The sequence below is a fragment of the Garra rufa genome, chromosome 11 (genome assembly GCF_049309525.1).
Source record: "Garra rufa chromosome 11, GarRuf1.0, whole genome shotgun sequence".
In the NCBI taxonomy this organism is placed as follows: Eukaryota; Metazoa; Chordata; class Actinopteri; order Cypriniformes; family Cyprinidae; genus Garra; species Garra rufa.
In genome coordinates, this window is record NC_133371.1 from 30,167,487 (window position 1) to 30,190,563 (window position 23,077).

Below are 23,077 nucleotides of genomic sequence, written 5' to 3' on the forward strand. Positions count from 1 at the left end.
ATATATATATATATATATATATATATATATATAGAGGACTATAAATATGAAGATAACTCATTGTATTTTAAACAGAGACCTGGCTGATGTTGCTGATGTTGAGGAAACCAGAATTCCCCTTCTGCTCATTGACACTGCAGGCTGTGGCTTGAATGAGATGGAGGACACAGACGAGCAGTCCAAAGGAAATCAAGGTTGATATCAGCTCCAAACACAATTTCAGTGCCTAATTAAGTTATGAAATGCCTTCTGAATATTGGTTTTATTCTTTAATACTCCACAGGAGAGGTAGACATTGTGGCTCTTCATATAAAGGCTCTTACCGAGGCTGGAGTTAAAGTCAAAGACATTGCGATAATTGCACCTTATAATCTCCAGGTGAGGTACTTTTCAAAGAACACATTTTATACAGTGCCTTGCAAAAGTATTCACACTCATTTTTTCACATTTTGTTTCGTTGCTGCCTTACGTTAAACTGCTTTAAATTACTTTTTTCCACATCAATCTACACTCCATACACTATAACGGCAATGCAAAAATCTGAATTTTAACATCTTTGCAAATTTATTAAAAATAAAAAAACATATGATTTCATTGCATAAGTATTCATGCCCTTATCTGGGACAGTTGAAATTAGCTCAGTGATGCAAATCTTGTTGCATCATACCCAAAAAGACTTGAGGTTGTAAAGGGGCTTCAATTAAGTACTGAATACTAATGAAATTTATTTATTTCAAATACATTTATGAAGTTCATTTATGAAGACAATTCTGTTTTTGCTTTGTCATTATAATGCATTGAGTGTAGATTGATGTGGAAAAAAGTAATTTAAAACAGTTAGGCAGCAACATAACAAAACATGAAAAAATTAAATGAATACTTTCGCAAGGCACTGTATATGCCTGTAAAGCAAAGCCTTCACTGCTGTGATTTTGTCTGTTTAAGGTGGATCTTTTGAGACAGAAGCTGTCCCAAAAATATGCAGAGCTTGAGATCAAGTCTGTTGATGGCTTCCAGGGCAGAGAAAAGGAGGCAGTGGTATTGTCATTGGTTCGATCCAACAGGAAGGGTATGCCAGTGTTTGTGCTTTTAGTAAATTCAGTCTTAAATATCAATTTTTGTCATCATGTATTCACCCTCATAAGGAATTTTCTCACATATACTCCAAAGGTGAGGTTGGATTTCTGGCTGAAGACAGAAGGATCAATGTGGCTGTCACTCGTGCCAGGCGCCAGCTTGTGCTAGTGTGTGATTCTCAGACTGTTCGAAACCATGACTTCCTCAAATCCCTAGTGGACTATATGTCTGAAAATGGAGAGGTTCGCACTGCCTTTGAGTATCTGGAAGACTGTGTGCCACAGAATTACATCCGTGATGAAAAGGACAAACAGGCCAACAGCAAAGACGCTGCATCTGCACAACAGAAGCCCAAGAACCAAGACAAGAAAACAGAACAAGAACAGAAGAAAAGTGCAAACAACAAAAGTAAAGGAGTGAATCAGTCCAATGTTCAGACTGACCAACATAAAAACACCAATTCACACCATCCTAAACCCAAAGATCCCGATCAGACACAAACTAAGAGAAAAGAGATACAGGAGCAACTTCTGAACTTTCTGAAAGAGCCAAACAAGACAGAGCTACAGTTTCCTTCCACGCTGAATTCTCACGAGCGTTTACTGGTCCATGAGCTCGCTGAAGAAATGGGACTAAGGCATGAAAGCCAGGGAGAAGGGAAAAACCGCCGCATCACTGTGTCCCGGCCCCCATCAGGACCAGAAAATTCAGCAGAGCCAGAACAACCAGACGTGACTGCATGCACAGCAGCGGAGCTACCGGAAGAGTTACAGAAAGGACCCTCGCAGCCAGCTGTTGATCTGAAAAGCCTACATTTGGAACGAATGCGCCGGGAGCAAGAGAAACGAAAGGAGAAAAAGCAGCAAAAACAACAAAGTGTGAAACAGGAACTGGATCACAATACTAGTAAAAGCCAGTCTGTTAAGAAGCCCAAAGGAACTTCCAAAGGTTTGTGATCTATGTCCTAATTTCTGAACACTTTCATTCTCTGTTTCACATCATAGTCAATGTGTTTCTTTCGTAGGAAACACTAAGATGAAAGCAGGAGCCACAGATATAGCTGCCGCTGCCATGCCAGATGATGATTTTGACGCTCTCATCAATGCTGTGGTTAAAGCCGACAGCGTTTGTGGTTTTGTGAAGTGCAAAGCCAGTGTCCTGACACTAGGACAGCTCTGTCTCTACTGTAACAGACAATACTGTCTGAGTCACCATATACCTGAGGTAACTCACTTTTTAATCTTATATTTAAGGGGTCATATCATGAAGAACCAATTCAATTCTTTTGAATTTTTTTTGAAACTTTCAGAACTTTGTTCCCAGTCTACACTGACCATTTTTGAACCCAGTTTTTTTTTAGTATTTAAAAACATGGCCTTTACAGGCAAATTCTTTTTGACAATGGTCCTGATCATTTTAATTGCTTTTTCTCATTTCACAAGCCAAAAGGGTGTTGACATTGGTCTTAAATGGATAGCTTATGGATTAATTACTCACCCTCATGTCGTTCCAAACCCATAAGACCTTCGTTCATCTTCGGAACACAAATTGAGATATTTTTGATAAAATTCGGGAGATTTCTGACCCTACATAATCAACACAACTGATACATTCAAGGCTCAGAAAGGTAGTAAGGACATCATGAAAATAGTCCATGTGACATCAGTCATTCAACCGTAATTTTATCAAGCTACAAGAATACGTTTTGTGCACAAAGAAAACAAAAATAACCACTTTATTAAGCAGTTTGACTATTTGAGCATGGACTATTTTAACAATGTCTGTACTACCTTTCTGGGTCGTTGTTGTCTATGCAGGGTCAGAAAGCACTCAGATTTTATCAAAAACATCTTAATTTGTGTTCCTTATGGATTTGGAATGACATGAAGGTGAGTAATTAATGACAGAATTCTCATTTTTGGGTGAACTATCCCTTTTCTAACAAAAAAATATCAAAGTGAGGGCTGTAAATAGTCATAAAATATATTATGAAATAAAAAAAATGTATGATGACCTTTGAAACATAAAACATTTATACTAAAGATATTTTAATGCAGAATGCGTTTGAAATAAAGTATTGTCTTTTTTTTAGGTTCACGGATGTGGAGATAAGGCAAAAGCGCAAGCTAGAATGAGGATAAGTAAAGAAGGAGTGCTTTACGCAGGAAGCGGACAGAAGGACAAATCAATGGATCCAAATAAAAAAGCATATCTGCAGAGAAAACTAGACTCTAAACTCAAAGACATGGCTTCTCAAAGAAAAACTAAGGCCAAAGACAAAGAGAACTGACATTTTAGGAGGCACTATTTCAATCTGATGTGGTTTAATTTAAATGTGATGGTTATTTACTTAAAGTATGTATAGAAAGATTTATATTCTTTAATTTTAAGCTTTCCAAACATTTCAGTTATTATGAGGTGAAATATGTTCCTGAAGCAGAGTAAGAACAGCTGCTATTTATTACAGATCTACACTGGCATGATAAAATGGCAAGCAAATCACAAAGACCATCCATGTTTATTACTCCCAAATGGCGCTGTGACTGAAAAGTGGGTTTCTGAATGACTCGAGCTGTGCTTAAAATACCCACCCTAATGCTAGTCTGGAATCCCTTTACAAGATTTATGTCTTGCAGATTTATTGTTGGGAGATTAAGTAGTTGCTCCACTGTGTCTCTCAGTGATTGATGCATTGATTATTAATGTCATATGTAATCTCATGAAGCTCTGAGGAGCACAGATAGAGCAGAGCTTTGGATTGGGTCCATTTAATGCTGGATTTAATATATTTAGTCTAAATACAGCATGTGCTCATGTAGCTTGGTATATTTGTCCACAAGAGGACATTAGAGACTCAGGTGGTATTGTGAGCATGAATGCAGTTAGTGGAGGATTTGCACAGTGAACATATTAGAAGGTGTATTTCAGGTGACAATGTTTATAATAGCCACAAGTCTTATGACAAAAAATATTTGCGAAAGCTTTTGAGAGTTTGGTCTTTGTGAAATGCTTTAAAATTTTCCCTCAAGCAACTTTAAGCTTGTTTTCTTGCTGAATTTGTCTCTGAATACTACATTAAAACATAATTTGTGTGTGTGTTTGTAAGCTGTAGTCTGGTCTGATCAGCTTTGCTTGTACAGTGCATTTTAAGGTTGTGTCAAAATGGATTTAAAAAAAAGTTATCTAAAGATAAATATTATTTGTAGTAGAATGTAGAGAATTAATTTGTCATGTGTCAAGTGCATGGTCTGAGCAAACATTTGAGCTAACAGAATATATATTGCAAAATTTGTAATACTGTAAGTACAGTAGTAGTAGTTTTCTTTGGCTGTCCTGTGTGACTTCCAGATGACTCAGGTAGATGATACTCTGCGCTAGAAATGCTTAGGCTTAAAAATAGCTCTGCAATGTTCTGAATCAGGAATAACCATTTGGCTCAAGTAAATGGTTACAAAATGGAAATATCCTTAAAGGAATATGAAACATGCTGTGGGTTTGCTTTTTTATGATCACTGTTTCACACAACAATGAAGTGGTACAATAATGAATAGAATGGCTAAATTTCAACTAAAGTTTAATGTCTTTTGTGCTATTATGGATAAACATAGCAGCTGAAATGGGTACACTACCAGTCAAAAGTTTTTGAACAGTAAGATTTTTTATGTTTTTTTAAAGAAGTCCCTTCTGCAGTAAAATAGTAACATTGTGAAATATTTTTACTATTTAAAATAACTGTTTTTCATTTTAATATATTTTAAAATGTAATTTATTCCTGTGATTTTTTAAGCTGAATTTTTAGCATCATTACTCCAGTCACATGATCCTTCAGAAATCATTCTAATATTCTGATTTGCTGCTCAGAAAAATGTATTATTATTATTATGCTGAAAACAACTGAGTAGAATTTTTCAGGTTTCTCTGATAAATAGAAAGTAAAAAAACAGCATTGATCTGAAATAGAAATCTTTTGTAACATTGTAATTTCTTTATTATCACTTTTGATCAGTTTAAAGCATCCTTGCTAAATAAAAGTATTAATTTATATTATTAATTTTCCAGAAAAATGAATAATAATAATGAAAAATGTTTCTTGAACAGCAAATCAGCATATTACAATGATTTCTAAAGGATTTCTAAAGGTTGTTCTCATCACAGGAATAAATTACATTTTGAAATATATTCAAATAGAAAGCAGTTATTTTAAATAGTGGAAATATATCACAATATTAGTGCTTTACCTGTATTTTGGATCAAATAAATGCAGGCTTGGTGAGCAGAACAGACTTAAAAAAAAAAACATTAAAAATCTCACTGTTCAAAAACTTTTGACTGGTAGTGTAACTTAAAGGTCTGAGTGAGAATAACTAATGTAAGTGCAGTTTAACAAAGTGAATGATAATGACAAAACTATTATAACAAATAAACTGTGATCACAATTTAAAACTCATACATAAATATAACAATATAAGTATAAACATAATTTATACTGATTTAAGCTAATAGTTAAAACAAATGCTGTATTACAGCAATGGGAAATTAATAATAATCACCTTTCAAAATAATAAAAATAACTTTTTTTGCCTTTAATTTTGGGTGAAATACAACTGTAAATTGATGCTTTGTTGTTGTATGTTCAAATTAATGTTAAATTGTCCTAATGTTAAATTTAAATTATTTGTGCTCTGGACACATTAAAGTGCACAAATTCTAAGTGTGCTCCCCTCCTTTATCCCAGTGGCAAAATAAGGAAAAATTCTCTCATTAAACTTATCTTTAAATGTGTAAATACTGCTACCATTTCCGGCATCAGAAAAAGAAACCTTTCCTTTATCATAGTCCAGTTCAACTGTGATTATCTGTGGGGGTTTTTTCAGGGTCAGTCGTGTGCGGGGAGAGGTCTGAGCCCAGTAAGATTCCTCATTGTTGGATATGACCCAGAAACCCTCTCTCGGGTTGAGAAAAACTGCAGTCTTCCTGTTTATTGACTCTCGTGCCACCCCAACGTACCACTCTTTGCTGCTTGCCACCTCTACATTCCAGCGCTGCTTTCCAGAATTGAAGCTATTAGCAGCAAGTACTGCCATGCGGCTCGCACAGCGTTCAGGGTTATCAGGAAGCTGCTGTTTTTTCCCGTAGCTGATGGTGGTGAGCTCATCTTTGATGATCAAGTTAGGGTGTGCCGTGTTTGGATCGAAATTGACAGAGGCTGGAAAGATAACAGAAAGCCAAACCTCCTCTCATGAATTTGAAACAGGCCCTAGGCATTGTAGTGATTACTAATTATTTTAGCAGATACTTTATGGATATCAAAAGATTTACAGAAGGAACTGTAAAGAATACATTGTAGATTATTGATCATATTTACACATTCAAACACTGTGAAACATGTCTTAAAGAGAGAGTTCACCCAAAAATGAAGATTCTGTTATGTATTACTCAAGCTCATGTCGCTCCAAGATCTTCGTTCATCTTCAGAACAGAAATTACCCTTGCTGTCTATGTAGGGTCAGAAAACTCTCAGATTTATTCAAAAATATCTTGATTTTTGTTCTGAAGATGAACAGTCTTTTTAACGACACAAGGGTAATTAATCACAGAATTTTCATTTTTGGGTGAACTAATTCTTTAAGATGGCAAGTTTGAATATGTGAAAAAGCAAATGAGATTTGAGATCTATGACACTAGCCTGTGGTTACTGTTTTCTTTTGTAAATAAAGAGGTAGTTTGGGGATAATTATGCTAATATCCTCATTTTATGCTACATGTAAAAAGGAAGTCATACTGGGTGAGTAAGCAATGACAGAATTGTAATTTTTGGGTCAACTCATGCTAAAAAAGTGCTTGATGTACAATTTTGTACTTACAGTGGTGCACATCTCTTTCCATTCTTTTCCAGACCCCGTGTTTTAATGATCCAAGGTACTGAAGCACATCTATAAGTGCCCTTTTTGGATATTCTGTTTCAGGAGCAGTGTAACTAGTCCTGTAATAAATGCATTATTTGTTGATTTTAGTGTGAAAAGAGAAAACCGACAGACTCCGTAAAACTGTTTAAATTAAAAACCATTGTGTACAGTACCGTTTTATTGCCTCCTTACATTCCTGTAGGTAGACAAAATGTAAAGATATTGGCATAATTGTAGTCATTCAAACCAAAATGTATTTATTTATTTCAGCTATCCTCACAGAAGTGTATGTTAAAGGGATTGCTCACCCAAAAATGAAAATTCTGTCATTAATTACTTACCCTCATGCCGTTCTGAACCGTGAGACCTTCGTTCATCCTCAGAACACAATTTAAGATATTTTTGATAAAGTATATTCATGAATGCGTGTAGAAGACTGCGTTCACAAAATTAAAGTTAAACCATGGATGTCTCATGGACTATTTTAACAATGTCCTTACTACCTTTCTGCGCCTTGACTGTGTCAGCTGCATTGCTGTCTATGCAGGGTCAAAATTTCTTCAGGTTCCATCAAAAATATCTTAATTTGTGTTTCGAAAAGATGAACGAAGGTCTTACTGGTTTGGAATGACATGAGGGTGAGTCATTAATGACAGAACTTTCATTTCTGTGTGAACTATATTGTACACATAGTAGTCCATATATGGGCAACTTACAGCTTGGAGATTTTATAATTGTCTAGGATACAAAATATTCACGATTGCTTACATCAACAACAGCTTCAACAATGGTTCACACAGAACAGGTGTTTAAAGGAGTAGTTCACTTTCAGAACAAAAATGTATAGATAATGTACTCACCCCCTTGTCATCCAAGATGTTCATGCCTTTCTTTCTTCAGTCGTAAGGAAATTATGTTTTTTGAGGAAAACATTTCAGGATTTCTCTCCATATAATGGACTTCTATGGTGCCCCCGAGTTTGAACTTACAAAATGCAGCTTCAAAGGGCTCTAAATGATCACAGCCAAGAAAAGAAGGGTCTTATCTAGCAAAACGATTGGTTATTTTACAAACAAATACAATTTATATACATTTTTCAACCTCAAATGCTCATCTTGTCCATCTCTGTGTGTACTCTGTGTATTCCGCTTCATGACAGTTAGGGTATGTCAGAAAACTCCCATCTCATTTTCTCCTGCAACTTCAAAATCGCCCTATATCACTGTTTTACCTTTTTTTGTAAAGTGTGTTTGATCTAATTTGCAAGTTCACTTTGTAAACACTGGGTTGGTACTTCTGCAGCGATGTAGGACAATTTTGAAGTTGGAGGAGAAAATGAGATGGGAGTTTTTCGACATACCCTAGCTGTCACAAACTGGAATACACAGCATTCACGCAGAGCTAGGCAAGACCAGCGTTTGAGATTAAAAAATACATAAGATTGTAAATGTTTTTAGAAAATAACTGATCGTTTCGCTAGATAAGACTCTTCTTCCTCGGCTGGGATCATTTAGAGCCCTTTGAAGCTGCATTTAAACAGCATTTTGGAAGTTCAAACTCGGGGGCACCATAGACGTCCATTATATGAAGAGAAATCCTGAAATGTTTTTCTCAAAAAACATTATTTCTTTACGACTGAAGAAAGAAAGTCATGAACATCCTGGATGACAATGGGGTGAGTACATTATCTGTACATTTTTGTTCTGAAAGTGAACTACTCCTTTAACTTTAAAAAAACGCAAGACAAGCGCTAACGAAAATGAACATTGCATTTTACCTTGATACTGCATAAAACGAGGTGCCTCCTGCGCGGCAAGACGCGCGGCGCGTTTACATCGAAAAACAGGACAATTAAAACGCGTTCTGTGTGAACCAGCTGTTACACAGCCAGACATGATAAAGGAATACTCAGAGAAAAGAAAACAAGAAGACCAATGAGCTTTTCATCGCTGCAATGAAGCTGCAGGTAAAGTTACCAACGGCTACCATGGCTCTCAGTACCTTTACGTAAAATCAATGCTTTAAAAACATATTGACCTTTAAAAATGTCAGATCGTCTGCTATGATGATGGGCTCTATATATTTGACGATATCAGAGAGCTCTTCAATGCTCTTATTGACCTCCTCCAATTTCTCTCTCACCATCGCGGTTTTACTCTCTCTCTCATTTTGAAGTGCAATGAATCGAGCTGCCTCCTCCTCCCTCAGGATTGTATGTAACTTTTCATATTCTTGTTTTACTTCTGCAGCCGTTTCGGCAGCTTGTTTCTGTAAATTAGAAATAGAATAAATTTGAATGGATAGTCCTTAAAGAAGTTTATGCTGCAGAGCAAGATTAGTTCACCTGTATGTATGTTTCCAGTTCCACCAAGCTCTCCTTCAGTTTTTCAAAGGTGGTTAGTTGTTTTTTCAAAGGATTGTACCTAGTTGTGAGCTCTTTCTGTGGGGTAAGTGTATGGAAATGGAATTTATATACAAATCCCGGAGAACTTCAGACCTTTGACAGGTTGTACAAGTACACACACTCTAGTTTATATCTACAGAGATACAGTTGAAGTCGAAAGTTTACATACACCTCGAAGTATCTGCAAAATGATTATTGTTTTAGCAAAATACTACATTTTTTATTTTGTAATGACCTGAGTTCACATAAAATATGTTTACATATAGTCCACAAGAGAAAATAGAAGATGAATTTATAAAAATTACCCTGTTCAAAAGTTTACATACACTTGATTCTTACTGTGTTGTTACCTGAATGATCCACAGCTGTTTTTTATTCTGTGATAATTGTTCATGAGTTCCTTGTTTGTCCTGAACAGTTAAACTACCCTAAAACCAAAGTTAAACTTTGTTTTTCAGCATTTTTGTGTATTTGAACCCTTTCTAATGACTGTATGATTTTGTCCATCTTTTCACTCTGAGGACAACTGACGGACTCATTTGCAACTATTACAGAAGGTTCAAACACTCTCTGATGCTTCAGTAAGGGAAAACGATGCATTAAATTTGCCCTGATTTGAAGATCAGGGAAAATTTAACTTATTTTGTTGTCTGGAGAACATGTAAGTATTTTCTGTAGCTTCTGAAGGGCAATACTAAATGAAAAAATATATGATATATAGTAAAATAAGAAAAATGTACACATCCTCATTCTGTACAAAAGTTTACACCCCAGCTCTTAATACATCGTTTTTCCTTCTGAAGGACCAGTGAGTGTTTGAACCTTCTGTAATAGCTGGATATGAGTCCCACAGTTGTCCTCAGTTTGAAAAGATGGATCTCAAAGTTATACAGTCATTGTTGGAAAGGGTTCAAATACACAAAATGCTGAAAAACCAAATACTTATATATATACTTTTGACTTCAACTGTATCTGCTCATATCTAACTACAAGTTAACGTACGTTTTTCTTACCATTATATCTGATGCTGCCTCAGTTATCGGGCAGTACTCATGATTTTTGTGACTCCTTGATGACGTGCATGAAACGCAGATAAGTTCAGCATCTTTCCGACAAAAAAGCTTTAATTCCTCATTGTGTCTTGAGCAACGTTCCACCGATTTTACCATGAACTGCTCCGGCTTCTGTTTGAAGACATCTGTGGCTAACTTTAGAGACAGATTGATTGCAGGCCTGGAAGAGCGCTCTGTACGGCGGCACAAGGGACATTGCCGTGTTCCCATACGGTCCCAGTGTTTCTGAATACAGGTTTTACAGAAGTTATGTTTACAACTCAGTATGACAGGGACATCGAAGACCTCACAGCACACAGGACATTGTAGATCCTCCAGAGTGAAAGAACACTCTTCAGCCATCGCGGGTGAATTTGCAAATCCAAAAGTCTTTCTTAGGTGTATAGAAATCCTCTAAGTTGAAAGTAGAGTTCAGTGCAACTGGGATAGACCGGTTTGACCTGATTTTTAAACTTTTAAAATGGTGACTCCTCTCAATCATGTCAGAAATGTCACTGTGTTACTCTGAGGGGAACATTTATTTTCATGGCTATTTATAGCTTGGGACTTTTGCTCCAATGTATAAGTCTTACCGTGGTTTAATTAAAAAGACATACTTCATCAAGAAACAAACTGCAAAAAATGTCTTTTATTGAATATTTACTAGAAAAAGTCCATTGGATATATTTATATACAGGACTTCTCTTAATTAAACAATGTGTCCAGTCTCATTTCCAGAAGATTCTGCTGCATCAACATGCAAGTATTGTGAGGGACAAATGTGGAGAGGTAGTTATGACCTGTTGACAACCAGGATGTGAAACAGCTTTACACAGCATGCAGTTAGTAAACAGGGAGATCAGCTTAGAATAGAAGGACAAAGTTGCTATAAAAATAAAAGAAAGGCAGAAGAGAAATAAATAAGCAGCATTTTTACATATTGCTCCCAAGTTCAACAATTAGAAATCTTGATGTTATGTTGTTTTGTTATTTATTTTTACAACTATGTCTGATCACATCCAGCATTAAACAATTACACTGTTACAATGCAAATGTTTATGCTTGTGGCGAGAGCTATAACAAAATGTATTATATATTTATCTTTAACAAAATATATGAATATTCATCAGATGATCAAAGATGATGATTAAATAATATAGTTATAGTAATCATCATATACGTTGATAAATTGTTGTTAAATTGATCATAAATATGGCAGTTTGCTTACATTTATTTTTGGTTGAAAAATTTAATGAAAGTGCCCACAAAGAAATAAGGATAAAAACCAACATTGGGCTATTCTGATTAAACATACTCAAAATACTTTAGTGGTATACATGGTATAAAATGTTAAATATGAACCTTTTTAAGAAAGGTTAGGCTAGATTTTAAGAAAGTAAAGGAGATTAATCAGGTTTTAAAGCTGATATCAGCAAACTATACTTCTAACTGCACATACTACTGAATAAAGAAACTGCTTTTCACATTTTGTTGATGCAATGTAAAAGAAATGACTTCAGCTATTATCAGAAATGTAGTAATGCTGTGTGTACTGTATTAAAATACATAAATAATTGTCATATAAATAATTAACAAAATGCACAATTGGTCAAGGTAATAAGTTGAACATGCCCCTGTTACTTCAGACTATTACAGTTCATTAACAGGAGGCAGTTAGAGACATTTGAGTTTACTATAATCTCAAAACAAACCTCAAACAAACTCAAACAGAACAGCATCTCTCAGCATACCTTATACCGCTGACAGAGAACACCGTCATCTTTTTAAAATGACATTGATTGTAGCATTCATGAATTATTTACACAATCTGAAGAAATTGATTAGAGCTTGAAAATCACTTACAAAGTTATAAATGTTTTAAATATACATATTTTCTGTGATAAAAGAGCAATAATGTCTATTAGGAAACCATGTGATGTGTAAAACTCTCACCTTTTTGATGTACATCCTCAACGCTGCATGGTCCAATCAATGTTCCTGTCTCACACCAATGCAGCATTTAAAGGTCAGTTCAGAAAAATATCTGCTGTCTTTCATGACGTCTCTGTGTTGAGCTATTAATCCAAGTCCTGTCGTTCCCACATTATTCCCAGTTGCCATAAAGACCAGGAACTTTCCTTTTGTCCAGTCACAAAGCTTCCTGAAAGAAGGTCCTGGAACTTGCTCCCAGACGGGTCTCTGTAATAGGATTCAGCCATTTTGTCCAAGACAGGAGTGCAGTCTCATACAAAACCAAGCTTCACTGAAGAGCGATGACATTTTGGACAGCCCTTTGTGCCGTTTGTCTGCAGACACCTGCATGTGTGAAAAGAACATAGTGAGCGACATTGATCCTCCTGATAGCTGGCGGCTACATAGAGTAATAAACACACAAATACATACTTGAGGTGGAAAATGTGAGAGCAGGGCAAAGCCTGCAGCTGCTGGTTCTTCTCTCCGATAGACTCTCCGCACATGCCACAGTAGAGCTCTAGCTCTTCCACACACTGCAGGAACTTCACCACCTGCTCTCTCAATTCATCTTGCTGCTCCTTACAGCGGTAGACGCCTTCACACAGACTGTGCACCTTTAGGATACACAGCTGGAAGAGAAGTGCACAGAGAGTTTAATGATATGTCATCAAATCTCCACTGCTTTGGATACAGTTTTGAAAATGAGATGTTCGTCTCTTATTTTAAAATAGATGCTTCACCTTGTTTCCAATCGCCTCGGCCAGATCATGTGCTCTTTGCAATGAGTCCAAAGCCTGTGACGGTATTCAAATGATAAAGAAATAATCATAAACCAATGCCATTTGATGTATATAAAACATGTCGATCACAAATGTTCATCTAGGCAAGATATAAAGGTTTCAAAAGTGGCTTTTCATAGCAATGCAATAGAAGAACCATTGTGTTTTTTCCCCTTAGTCTAAAGGACCTTTTTATTTAATAGAAAGGTTCCATTGGTGTTAAAGCGTCAATCAAGAACCTTTATATTTATGGAAACTACACAATTAAATCAGTTTCCTGACCTTATCGTATTCCTTCTGCAGAATCCAGCACTTCCCCACACCTACGTAGATGGATGCTTGTCCAAGGCGGTTGCCGATCTCTGACATTATGCACATGGAGGACTCGTAGCGAGGGAATGCTTTCTGTATCAAAAGTAAGCACACAAAGAAAAGCACAAAGAAAAGTGGGTTAAGGTGTAAGGGATGGGTTAACAGTGTAACTATAAATGTAATTACAGAAATTAATTACAGATGTCATTACATGCAGTTATTTTAAAAAAATATAAGTACAATGTAAAAACTTACACTACCAGTCAAAAGTATTTGAACAGTAAGATTTGTAATGTTTTATAAAGAAGTCTCTTCTGCACCAAGCCTGTATTTATTTTATCCAAAGTGCAGCAAAAACAGTAAAATGTTGAAATATTTTTATTATATAAAATAACTATTTTCTATTCAAATATATTTTAAAATGCAATTTACTTCTGATTTCAAAGCTGAATTTTTAGCATCATTACTCCAGCTCAAAAAGCATTTATTATTTTGAAAACAGCCGAGTATAATTTTTTCAGGTTTCTTTAATGAATAAAAAGTTCAGAAGAGCAGCATTTATCTTAAATAGAAATCTTCTGTAACATTATACATGTCATTATCATCAACTTGGATTAATTTAAAGCATCCTTGATAAATAAAAGTATTCATTTCTATAATTTCTTTCCCAAACAAAAAAAAGTTATACTGACTTTTGAATGTTATAGTGTATAATGTAACAAAAGCTTTTTATTTCAGATAAATGCTAATCTTTGGATCTTTATATTCACCAAACAATCCTGAAAATGTACTCAACTGGTTTAAATATTGATAATAATAATATTAAAAAATGTTTCTTGAACAACAAATCAGCATATTACAATGATTTCTGAAGGATCATGTGACACTGAAGACTGGAGTAATGATGCTGATTGCTGAAAATGTAACTTTGATCACAGGAATAAATTACATTTTAAAATATATTCAAACAGAAAACATGTGTTTTGAATAGTAAAAATATTTTAAAATGTTACTGTTTTTGCTGTACTTTGGAGAAAAGAAATGCAGGCTTGGTAAGCAGAAGAAACTTCTTTAAAAAATCTTACTGTTCAAAAACTTTTGACTGGTAGTGTATGTACACAATAAGTGCATTGGATCAAAGGATTTATTTAAATGTAATTACATAGTAGTTAGAGCCACCAAAGTGAGACCGCAAATTTTGTTTTTGCACCATTAAACATTATAGATAATTATAGACATCTTGTTTTTAATATGTAACCTTCAAGAATGTTGTATAATTCTGTAAGTTTTATCAAAAATGTAAAGCACTACTTTGCAATAAGGTGTAAGTGGGACACTGAAAAAATAGTTTTGATAACAGCCATGTGCTAAATCCACTAATAATAGCAAAATACTAAAAAAGAAAAGCAGTAGAACTTACATCACCATCTGTCTGACAGCGATGAATATCAGCAAAGTTAAGCAGACACAATGCCTGAAGGGGCCGATCTCCATGCTGCAATGCAATCTTCATTGATTCCTGAGAGACATAAGATAATTTCCAATATTAGGAAACATGTATATGTGTTGTCCTCCACAGAAAACTGTTTTTTTAAGGATTGATCACCCAAAAATGAAAATTCTGTCATTATTTACTCACCCTCATGTTGTTCCAAACCCATAAGACCTTTTTTAAGATATTTATAAGACATTTATAAGATATTTTTAATAAAATTAGAGAGCTTTCTGACCCTGTATAGACAGCAGCACAACTACCATGTTCAAAGCCCAGAAAGGTAGTAAGATACTGTCGTGAACGCATGTCTAAGACTGACACAGAAGAGAAGAAATTTTACAATTACTACCTTTCTGGGCCTCGAACGTGTCAGTTGTGTTGCTGTCTATGCAGCGTCAAAAAGCTCGTGGATTTCATCAAAAATAACTTAATTTGTGTTCTGAAGATGAATGAAGGTCTTACAGGTTTGGAACAACACTATTTAATGACAGAATTTTTATTTTTGGGTGAACTATTCCTTTAGATTGTGTACAAACCAATAGCCCCCATTCATGCAATATACAAAACTAAAAAGTTGCGTGACAGCTGGAACATGGCCTGCATTATTTCCAACTGTTGGACGTCTGTAAATCGCTCTTGCAGACAGTACATTGTGACGCTCACAGTCCAAAGCAATGACTGGCTGTGATATTTCTCTCCTCGTCATTAGTGAGGGGCTAAGGGTAAGCTGTGCTCTTCATTTACACTCCTCTCAGACAGCACCTCAGCAGGATGGACTCCGGACTGGCGTATTTTTATCAGCCATAGTAAAGGGGGCTGGTCGCAGGGGGCTGGCACAACTAGTCCTACAAATAACTGCACCTGTCAGTTGTGCCGTGGTCCGAGCAGCAGACAGTCAGAGGCCAGGGTTACGCCAAGGGGACTGATAAATATGATCAACATGCAGCATCCCGGGGGATTAAGGTGATGCTACCTTAAATTTGTTCAGGGGACCACTGCCACGTCAAGATCGCCTTATTTGTTTTTGGTGCTTGGTACAACATAAATATACATGCTAAACGAGCAAAGTGTAAAATTACTGTAATATACAGTCAAACCAAAAATGATTCAGACACCAGATATAATTTTGGATATTTTTGCACTAGTGGGAGCAGGACACTATAGTTCATTTATGTAAGTAAGGATAGCGAAATAAAGTAAACTGTGACATATTACACCCAAAAAATTCTTCATACAGTGGACTAAGAGTAAAACTGATTAAATTTGGGGCCAAAAAATTATTCAGACACTTTGACCTGACCATCTTTTGCTTAAGTGTTTTTTCTTTAATTGCTAATTCAACCTTTTTACACCACAGACTGAACAAAATTAAGCATTGCTTGGTAATTGGTCAACAAAGTATTGATAGTTGTGTAAATATTGTCATACCAACAGTCTGAATTTTTGGCTGATTTTAATCCAATACTATCAATTTATCTGACATTATCAAGATGAATTTGAAGTTCTTGTCATATTTTATTACCATTTTCTAAACTATAGCGAATAAACTGTGATAATGTAAGAAAGGTGTCTGAATAAATTTTTATTTGACTGTGATAAAATGTCTGTGCCTATATTAGTCATTTAAAAATGGTTGACTAATCACAATTAGATGTTTGTACCTCACAGCATTCCATCGCATCTGCTAAGCGCATCAGCTTCCTGTAGGCCACTGACATATGGTACTGGCTCATGGCACGGTACTTGAGACTCCAACCTTTACCATAGTCATTCACTAGTTCAGCTGCTTTGCAAGGAAAGAAGAGTGCTTTCTCATAATCCTGCAACAGCACAAAATAAGCAGATATGCACACTTATTAGAAGCATTAAACAAGCTGAACATAAAGCATAGGAACTTGTATAAGGTACAAAACAGCAAGAAGTCTGGAAGATGTCTGATGCATTTACAAGTAAGATATTTCAAGTCAAAAATTTGAAATAAATACATATGAACATGAAAGAGTGTGCAAGTGAGAATGCTCAAAGCAACCAATCACTCAAAGTTGATCATTTCCCCAGTGGCAGGGAGATATAGCTCTGCCACTGCTAAAAGAGGCTGTCTTATTATTGCTCCTAGTAGTGCTGACATTCTCTGCATGCCTTTCCATCACATACTTATTACAGTAGGCCTTCCTGGGAATCCAGGGGATTTGCTCTCTTCAAATCTCTGGTGTCAAGGTGAGTACAAATGCCTATATCTGGCCATTGGATACATTGTACATAACATGTAGGCAGTTTGTTAGTTATGTAAAAACTGCTTTACTTTGTCACTTAAATAGAACTTAAAAGACTACAGGTCAAAAGGGCCCCAAACAAATACTTAGTATACAGTGACTTTGACAGATACTTTGGGTTTACTTCAGTACAGTAAATATATACACTACAGTTAAAAAATGTGGGGTCAGTAAGATTTATTTTAAAGAAATTATTACTTTTATTCAGCGATGCATTAAATTGATCAAAAGTCACAGTAAAGACTTTAACATTATTTCAAATTATGTCTATTTCAAATAAATTGTTCTTTTAAACTTTCTGTTAATCAAAATCCTTAAAAAAGAATAAAAATATATCAGAATATTAGAGTGATTTCTGAAAGATCATGTGACACTGAAGACTGAAGTAATGGCTGCTGAAAATTCAGCTTTGCCATCACAGGAATAAATTGCATTTTAAAATATATTTAGAAACATTTTAATAAAATAAATGCAGCCTTGACTCTTTAAAACTTTAAAAATTTGAACGGTAGTATCAGTATACTGCTAGATCTTAAAAACTGATCTATAAAGCTAGTTTTTTAGACAAATATAAATTATGTGAGTGATTTTCCATTCAAAACTATTTATACAAATTTAGTTTTAATTTGAGTTGGTAGTGAAGGAAAAGTAGCTTACAAGACTAGTCCAGCATACTTGTAAACTCAATACTTTTGTAGCATCCTTAACTCACCGAATTAAGTTATTTTACAAGAATGTGTGTACAGAGGTCTAATATAGACTCCCAGATAGCATACAAACGTCTGCAAGACGTCTGTTAAAGATCACTTGATCTGGAAAGCATCTGCTGTGTACGAACGTCTGACAGACATCTGTAAAATGTCAGTTTTACATACATTCTAAATCATAAACATCTTAAAGACATCTATTTGACATCTGATAGAAGAAGAAGAAGCTTTTTTGTGCTATTTCTTTCATTTGATGACTTTGCTATTATTGTAAAATGCCAAAAATAGTAATGAGTAGGTATGCCACAAGCAAAAAAACAGTAGTCGCAAGCCCAAATGTGACCCTGGATGACAAAACCAGTCATAAGAGTCAATTTTGTGGTTTATCAAGCTGAATAAATAAACTTTCCATTGATGTATGGTTTGTTAGGTTAGGAAAATATTCGGCCTGAGAAAATCACCTTCAAAGTCGTCCAAATGAAGCTCTTAGCAATGCATATTACTAATCAAAAATTAAGTTTTGATACATTTAATGTAGGAAATTTACAAAATATCTTCATGGAGCATGATCTTTACTTAATATCCTAATGATTTTTGGCATAAAAGAAAAATTTATTATTTTGATCAATACAATGTATTGTTGGCTATTCTACAAATATACCTGTTCTGCTTAAGACTGGTTTTGTGGTCAAGGGTCACAAATTACATGCCTATATATTGGTTCTCAAAACTCAAGTAGGTTTTAATAGTCATACCTTGAGCTGGATGTAGAAGTTTCCCAAACTGCAGCATACCCGGCACTCCAGCATCTTGTCGTCGTTATTGTGAGCATATCGCAGGGCCTTCTCATAGCTCACTAAGGCCTTCTGAAAAACGCTAAGGCCCAGATAGGCATTGCCCATGCTCAAACACACTTGCCCATTGAGCTGTAGACTAACAGTGGTGCCCTGCATGTTTAAGCAGGTCTCACAATATGAGACCGTCTTCTGGAATTCACAGAGCTTCTCATTGCTGCGTGCCAGGTTCAGGTAGCCCTCCGTCAGGTAGTCCGGGTCCTCCATCTCTCTGGCTGTGTTTATCTGAGCTAGGGAGTACTGATGGATGGGGATAGAAAACAACAGAAATTAGTTCATTTATAAAACTATTTGACAGAAAGTTAGCATACAACAAAAGATTGTTCAGGTGTTCCCCATTCTGTCACAACCTGATGTAATGATAGACAAGACGAAAGTACTACTGTTAAAATTGTCTTCATACCACAACAGATATCAAGCATACTTTATTTATTATTTTGTGATAGCTACAGTTGTTTAAATGCATCATAGTGCAAATGAAGTCTTTGCTGAACTTGGGAAAGCAGGTCCCTCTGCAAGGAGGTTTATGTCAACAAGATGCTCGGTGCTGAGGATCATGTTGCATGCGGCTCTCCTTACCCTCCATGTAACTATGGAAGTTACATATTATATGCATGTTCCGCATTATTCGAATTATATTTCAGTACGTCAGAAATCTTCATCACTGAAGTTACAGCCACATTAGCGCAAATCATATGCATATATATAGCAGATATTAAACTTTAAATGGATAGTTAATTTACACAACCTTACTTTCTTTCAAACCCATATGACTGACTTTCTTCTGCGGAACACAAAAAAGTGTTCTTTTTTTGTCCATACAATGAAATTCAGTGGGGTTCAGAGTTATTTTCTTGAATAGTTGTCTTCTTCAACATAAAAATGATCCTCTTAACAGTTTATGTACATATAGAATCAACTTTTTTTGACAAACATTAAAAAAAATCAATGTACGAGAGCAAGAAGGATGGATGCGTAAGTGGCTCTTACCTGTAGCATCTCCTTGTATTTCCCCATTTCTGAATGTGCTGTGATCAGACACCCTAAAACCCGAAACTTCCCCCCAGGATCAGTTGTCTTCCTTAACACTTTCATCCATACATATAAAGCCTTTTCTGTGTCATTTGACTGATAAAGCTTCAGTCCCTTCTCGATCTGCTGTTTGGTTTGGTCCTGACCCATTTCTGCTACAAAGTCCCTCATAAAAATAACCATCCGTTTGGCTCTTCGGCCCTCTGGAGAAGCACAAGCGTATAGTTTTCAGTCTTTCACCGTCAACGCACTAAAACAAAAAGACGTGTTAGCGAAAGTCCACCCTGGAGATCTGCACCTGGTTGCGTTGCTGATCCACAACTCTCAGCTTTGGATGCAAGATGTTGAAGAAACTGGATCTTCAGCTTGCAATGTCTTCAGAGTCCAGATCCCCATTGCTCATCACTTTGAAAATGCATAAGAATCACAAAATCATGATTTTTTTGATGGTAAAGACCCAACCTTAGTCGTTCCAGAAAGAAAGCTGAAGGAAAAAAATGTGACACTAAAGAAATAAGTCTCAATCCAAGGTGCTGGCAATGATCTCCCAGAATATCTACTCCCTCCACACCCGAGGGGGAGGAATTCTCTGTACACTCACCCCCCTACAAGCCACCCCTTCATCTTTCTCCCCCCTCCCACTGCAGTGCTGGCGCTACAGCAGATGGCCTTGTCACTCTGGACCATGTGTCCCTGTTGGAATCCAGCTTCAGCCTCTGAAAAGATCCAAGGTCACAAAAGACGCTTATCCGTCGGTCTTCATAACAAGAGTAGAGCTGTTCACCTCAACCATCAAGAGGCTCACAACAATGAATGACTCTTAAGAAAAAGAACAACAACTTTAGGAAGTATTCAGTCCCGAGCTAGAGCAGAGGTTTGGACATCATGTGCACAAGTCTAAAAACAGCCAGATATTTCACAACGGTGAAGCAGAGCGAGTCAACGGTCTGCATAGAGGGTGGCAGTTCCTGTGGGTGGGCCTTGTTAAGCCGCTTGGTGTGCCACCTCCCAGCCCCCCAGCCTTGGTGTCAGCAACTGATGCTTAGAATAGTTCACAAACTCTGACATGGTATTTGTCTTGAGTTACAGTACCGCTGCTTCTTGAAACACATCAATGGGATCGAATTGTCGGGTTCTCAACTGAACCTGGCTTTCTTCGGCCCTTCCTGCCCCCTTTACACCCAGCTTCACGGATACAAATAGGGATCATTTACCGCCTTGCCATTCACAAGATGGCTTGTCTTTCCAAAGATCAACATCTGGTGGTTGTAAGTCACGTCTTTGTTATAACACAATTCCTGAAATGCTAACACACTGCCTCAGCACATTTTGGGGAAACTGAAATATATCGCTTGAAATAAATACTTGTGTAGCTTCTAGCTTTCAAGACTATTTTAAAACAGAGTGAGAAAAATTCGACTTTTCGGCAAGATTAAAACTAAGGGTGTGTTTACACTTGTTATGTTTGGTTGGATTAAAACGAACTCTAGTGCGATTGCTCTGTTATTGCGGTTTATTTGAGTATGAGTGTATTCACACCTGCTTGTTTGGTTAGATTAAATCAAACTCAAGTTTGTTTCACCCCTTTGTATGGATCTTTTGGGCAGGTGTGAATACAGCAATCACACACGGGTGCAGACCAAACAACCTGAAGAGGTGGCCTTGGTCCGGTTCCAAATGAACTCTGGTACGGTGGAATGGATGAACCAATCAATGTATGACCTTAGCACACATGTGGTTTTGTTTGCAATTTCTGGTTCACTTGCAAAAAGGGCAGTGTGAAGGCGAACCACACCAAACAAAAAAAAATCAACCTTGTATTTGATCCGGACCAAAACAAGTGAACTAGCGGACTTTCCTGGTGTGAATACAAGTGTCCTAAGTGTGAACGCTGCCATCCGAACCCTGGTGCACATAGCGGTCTTGGCCCGCTTGTTTGGTGTGCACCAGGGTTCGGATGGCAGCGTTCACACAAACTCCAAACGAACCAAAAAAGCAAGTAATGACAAGATGTGACGCTATGTGATATGATTTCATGAAGAGAACAATCGTGTATCCAAAACTAAATGAGCAAAACGTGGAGCAATGAAGAGGTAAACTGCCGTTTATGAGCTCTTTGTGAGTTCTCAGGTGATGAAAATAAAATCATATACACGCAACAAGCACGCTTAGCCCAGCAGACAGTATTGAGTGTATTTGACTGAAAGTGGAGCTGAGCAGACCGATCAGTGAATGGGTACTTTGATGTCGTACAACTGCAACGCCGCTTTAAGTCGAACACACTGTTTTCTTTTGTTCTGTGAGATCCGTAACAAAATATGTGTCATTTAACCCGACCAATCATGTTGTGAACGTATTACGTATGCCTTTAGGTTCAGTATCTTTAGTTTTGCTGTCAAAAATGCCAGTGTGAACGCTAAACAGACCAGGACCAATATTATCTTACTTTTTGGTCCGGACCAAATGAACCAAACAAAGCTTTAGGGTGTGTTCACACTTGTCATGTTTGGTTCGATTAAAATGAGTGCGATTGCTCTGTTAATGCGGTTAATTTGAGTAAGTGTGCCATCGTTGCCATTCGAACCCTGGTGCGGACCAAACAAGCGGGCCAAGACCCCTAAAAAGATGGGTCTCGGTCCACTTCCAAACAAACTCTGGTGCGATTTGAATGATACATGAATGCAACACTGACAAAAATACTTCCAAAAGCAGGAAGTAATGACAAGATGCAATGCCGTGCTACATGATTTCATGAAGGGAACAAGCAGTTGATCCAAAACCAAATGAGCAGAGGGCAATAGTGGAGCAACAAGGAGTGCCTTTTATGAGCTTTTTGTGAGTTTGCAGGTGGTGAAAATAAAATAATATACATGCAACAATGAGGTTGCTTAGTCCAGCAGACAGCATTAGGTGTATTCAACTTAAAGCGATGCTGAGCAGACGATCAGCGAATGGGTAACCTTTTCCTTTTGTTTGGAGTGTTTGGTGAGTTCCGTAAAGAAATATACGGCATTCAACACGACCAATCAGGTTGTGAAAGTATCACTATGCCTTAAGGTTCAGTATCTTTTGGTTCGCTGTCAAAAATGCCAGTGTGAACGCTAAGTGGAACAGGACCAAATGTATTATTTTCCTTTTTGGTCTGGACCAAATGAACAAAATTAACCAAACAAACAAAACCATAAGTGTGAACACATCCTTAAAGACAATGC

General features: G+C 36.6%; 3 protein-coding genes across 3 annotated transcripts in view; 1 reads left to right on the forward strand and 2 right to left on the reverse strand.

Annotated features, from left to right (window-relative positions):
• ighmbp2 (immunoglobulin mu DNA binding protein 2) overlaps positions 1-4,869 on the forward strand; it is an 11,029-nt gene extending 6,160 nt beyond the window's left edge. Inside the window, exons 10-15 of the mRNA XM_073849977.1 lie at positions 76-194; positions 284-378; positions 946-1,069; positions 1,171-2,025; positions 2,102-2,301; positions 3,170-4,869. Coding sequence (XP_073706078.1) covers positions 76-194; positions 284-378; positions 946-1,069; positions 1,171-2,025; positions 2,102-2,301; positions 3,170-3,367 — 1,591 coding nt within the window. The 3' untranslated portion in view covers positions 3,368-4,869. The remainder of the gene's footprint in view (positions 1-75; positions 195-283; positions 379-945; positions 1,070-1,170; positions 2,026-2,101; positions 2,302-3,169) is intronic.
• Positions 4,870-5,768: 899 nt separating this feature from the next.
• Positions 5,769-10,802, reverse strand: LOC141345307 (zinc-binding protein A33-like). The gene is made up of 4 exons (XM_073850174.1): positions 10,401-10,802; positions 9,021-9,251; positions 7,176-7,179; positions 5,769-6,283 (listed from the first exon to the last, which is right to left on the reverse strand). Exons 1-4 carry the CDS (start codon positions 10,800-10,802, stop codon positions 5,769-5,771), a joined length of 1,152 nt encoding a protein of 383 aa, XP_073706275.1.
• A 296-nt stretch (positions 10,803-11,098) lies between these two features.
• rapsn (receptor-associated protein of the synapse, 43kD) lies at positions 11,099-20,739 on the reverse strand. The gene is made up of 8 exons (XM_073850862.1): positions 19,824-20,739; positions 18,735-19,073; positions 16,661-16,819; positions 14,925-15,023; positions 13,475-13,597; positions 13,154-13,207; positions 12,843-13,042; positions 11,099-12,755 (listed from the first exon to the last, which is right to left on the reverse strand). Exons 1-8 carry the CDS (start codon positions 20,046-20,048, stop codon positions 12,683-12,685), a joined length of 1,272 nt encoding a protein of 423 aa, XP_073706963.1. The 5' UTR covers positions 20,049-20,739; the 3' UTR covers positions 11,099-12,682.
• Positions 20,740-23,077: the final 2,338 nt, after the last annotated feature.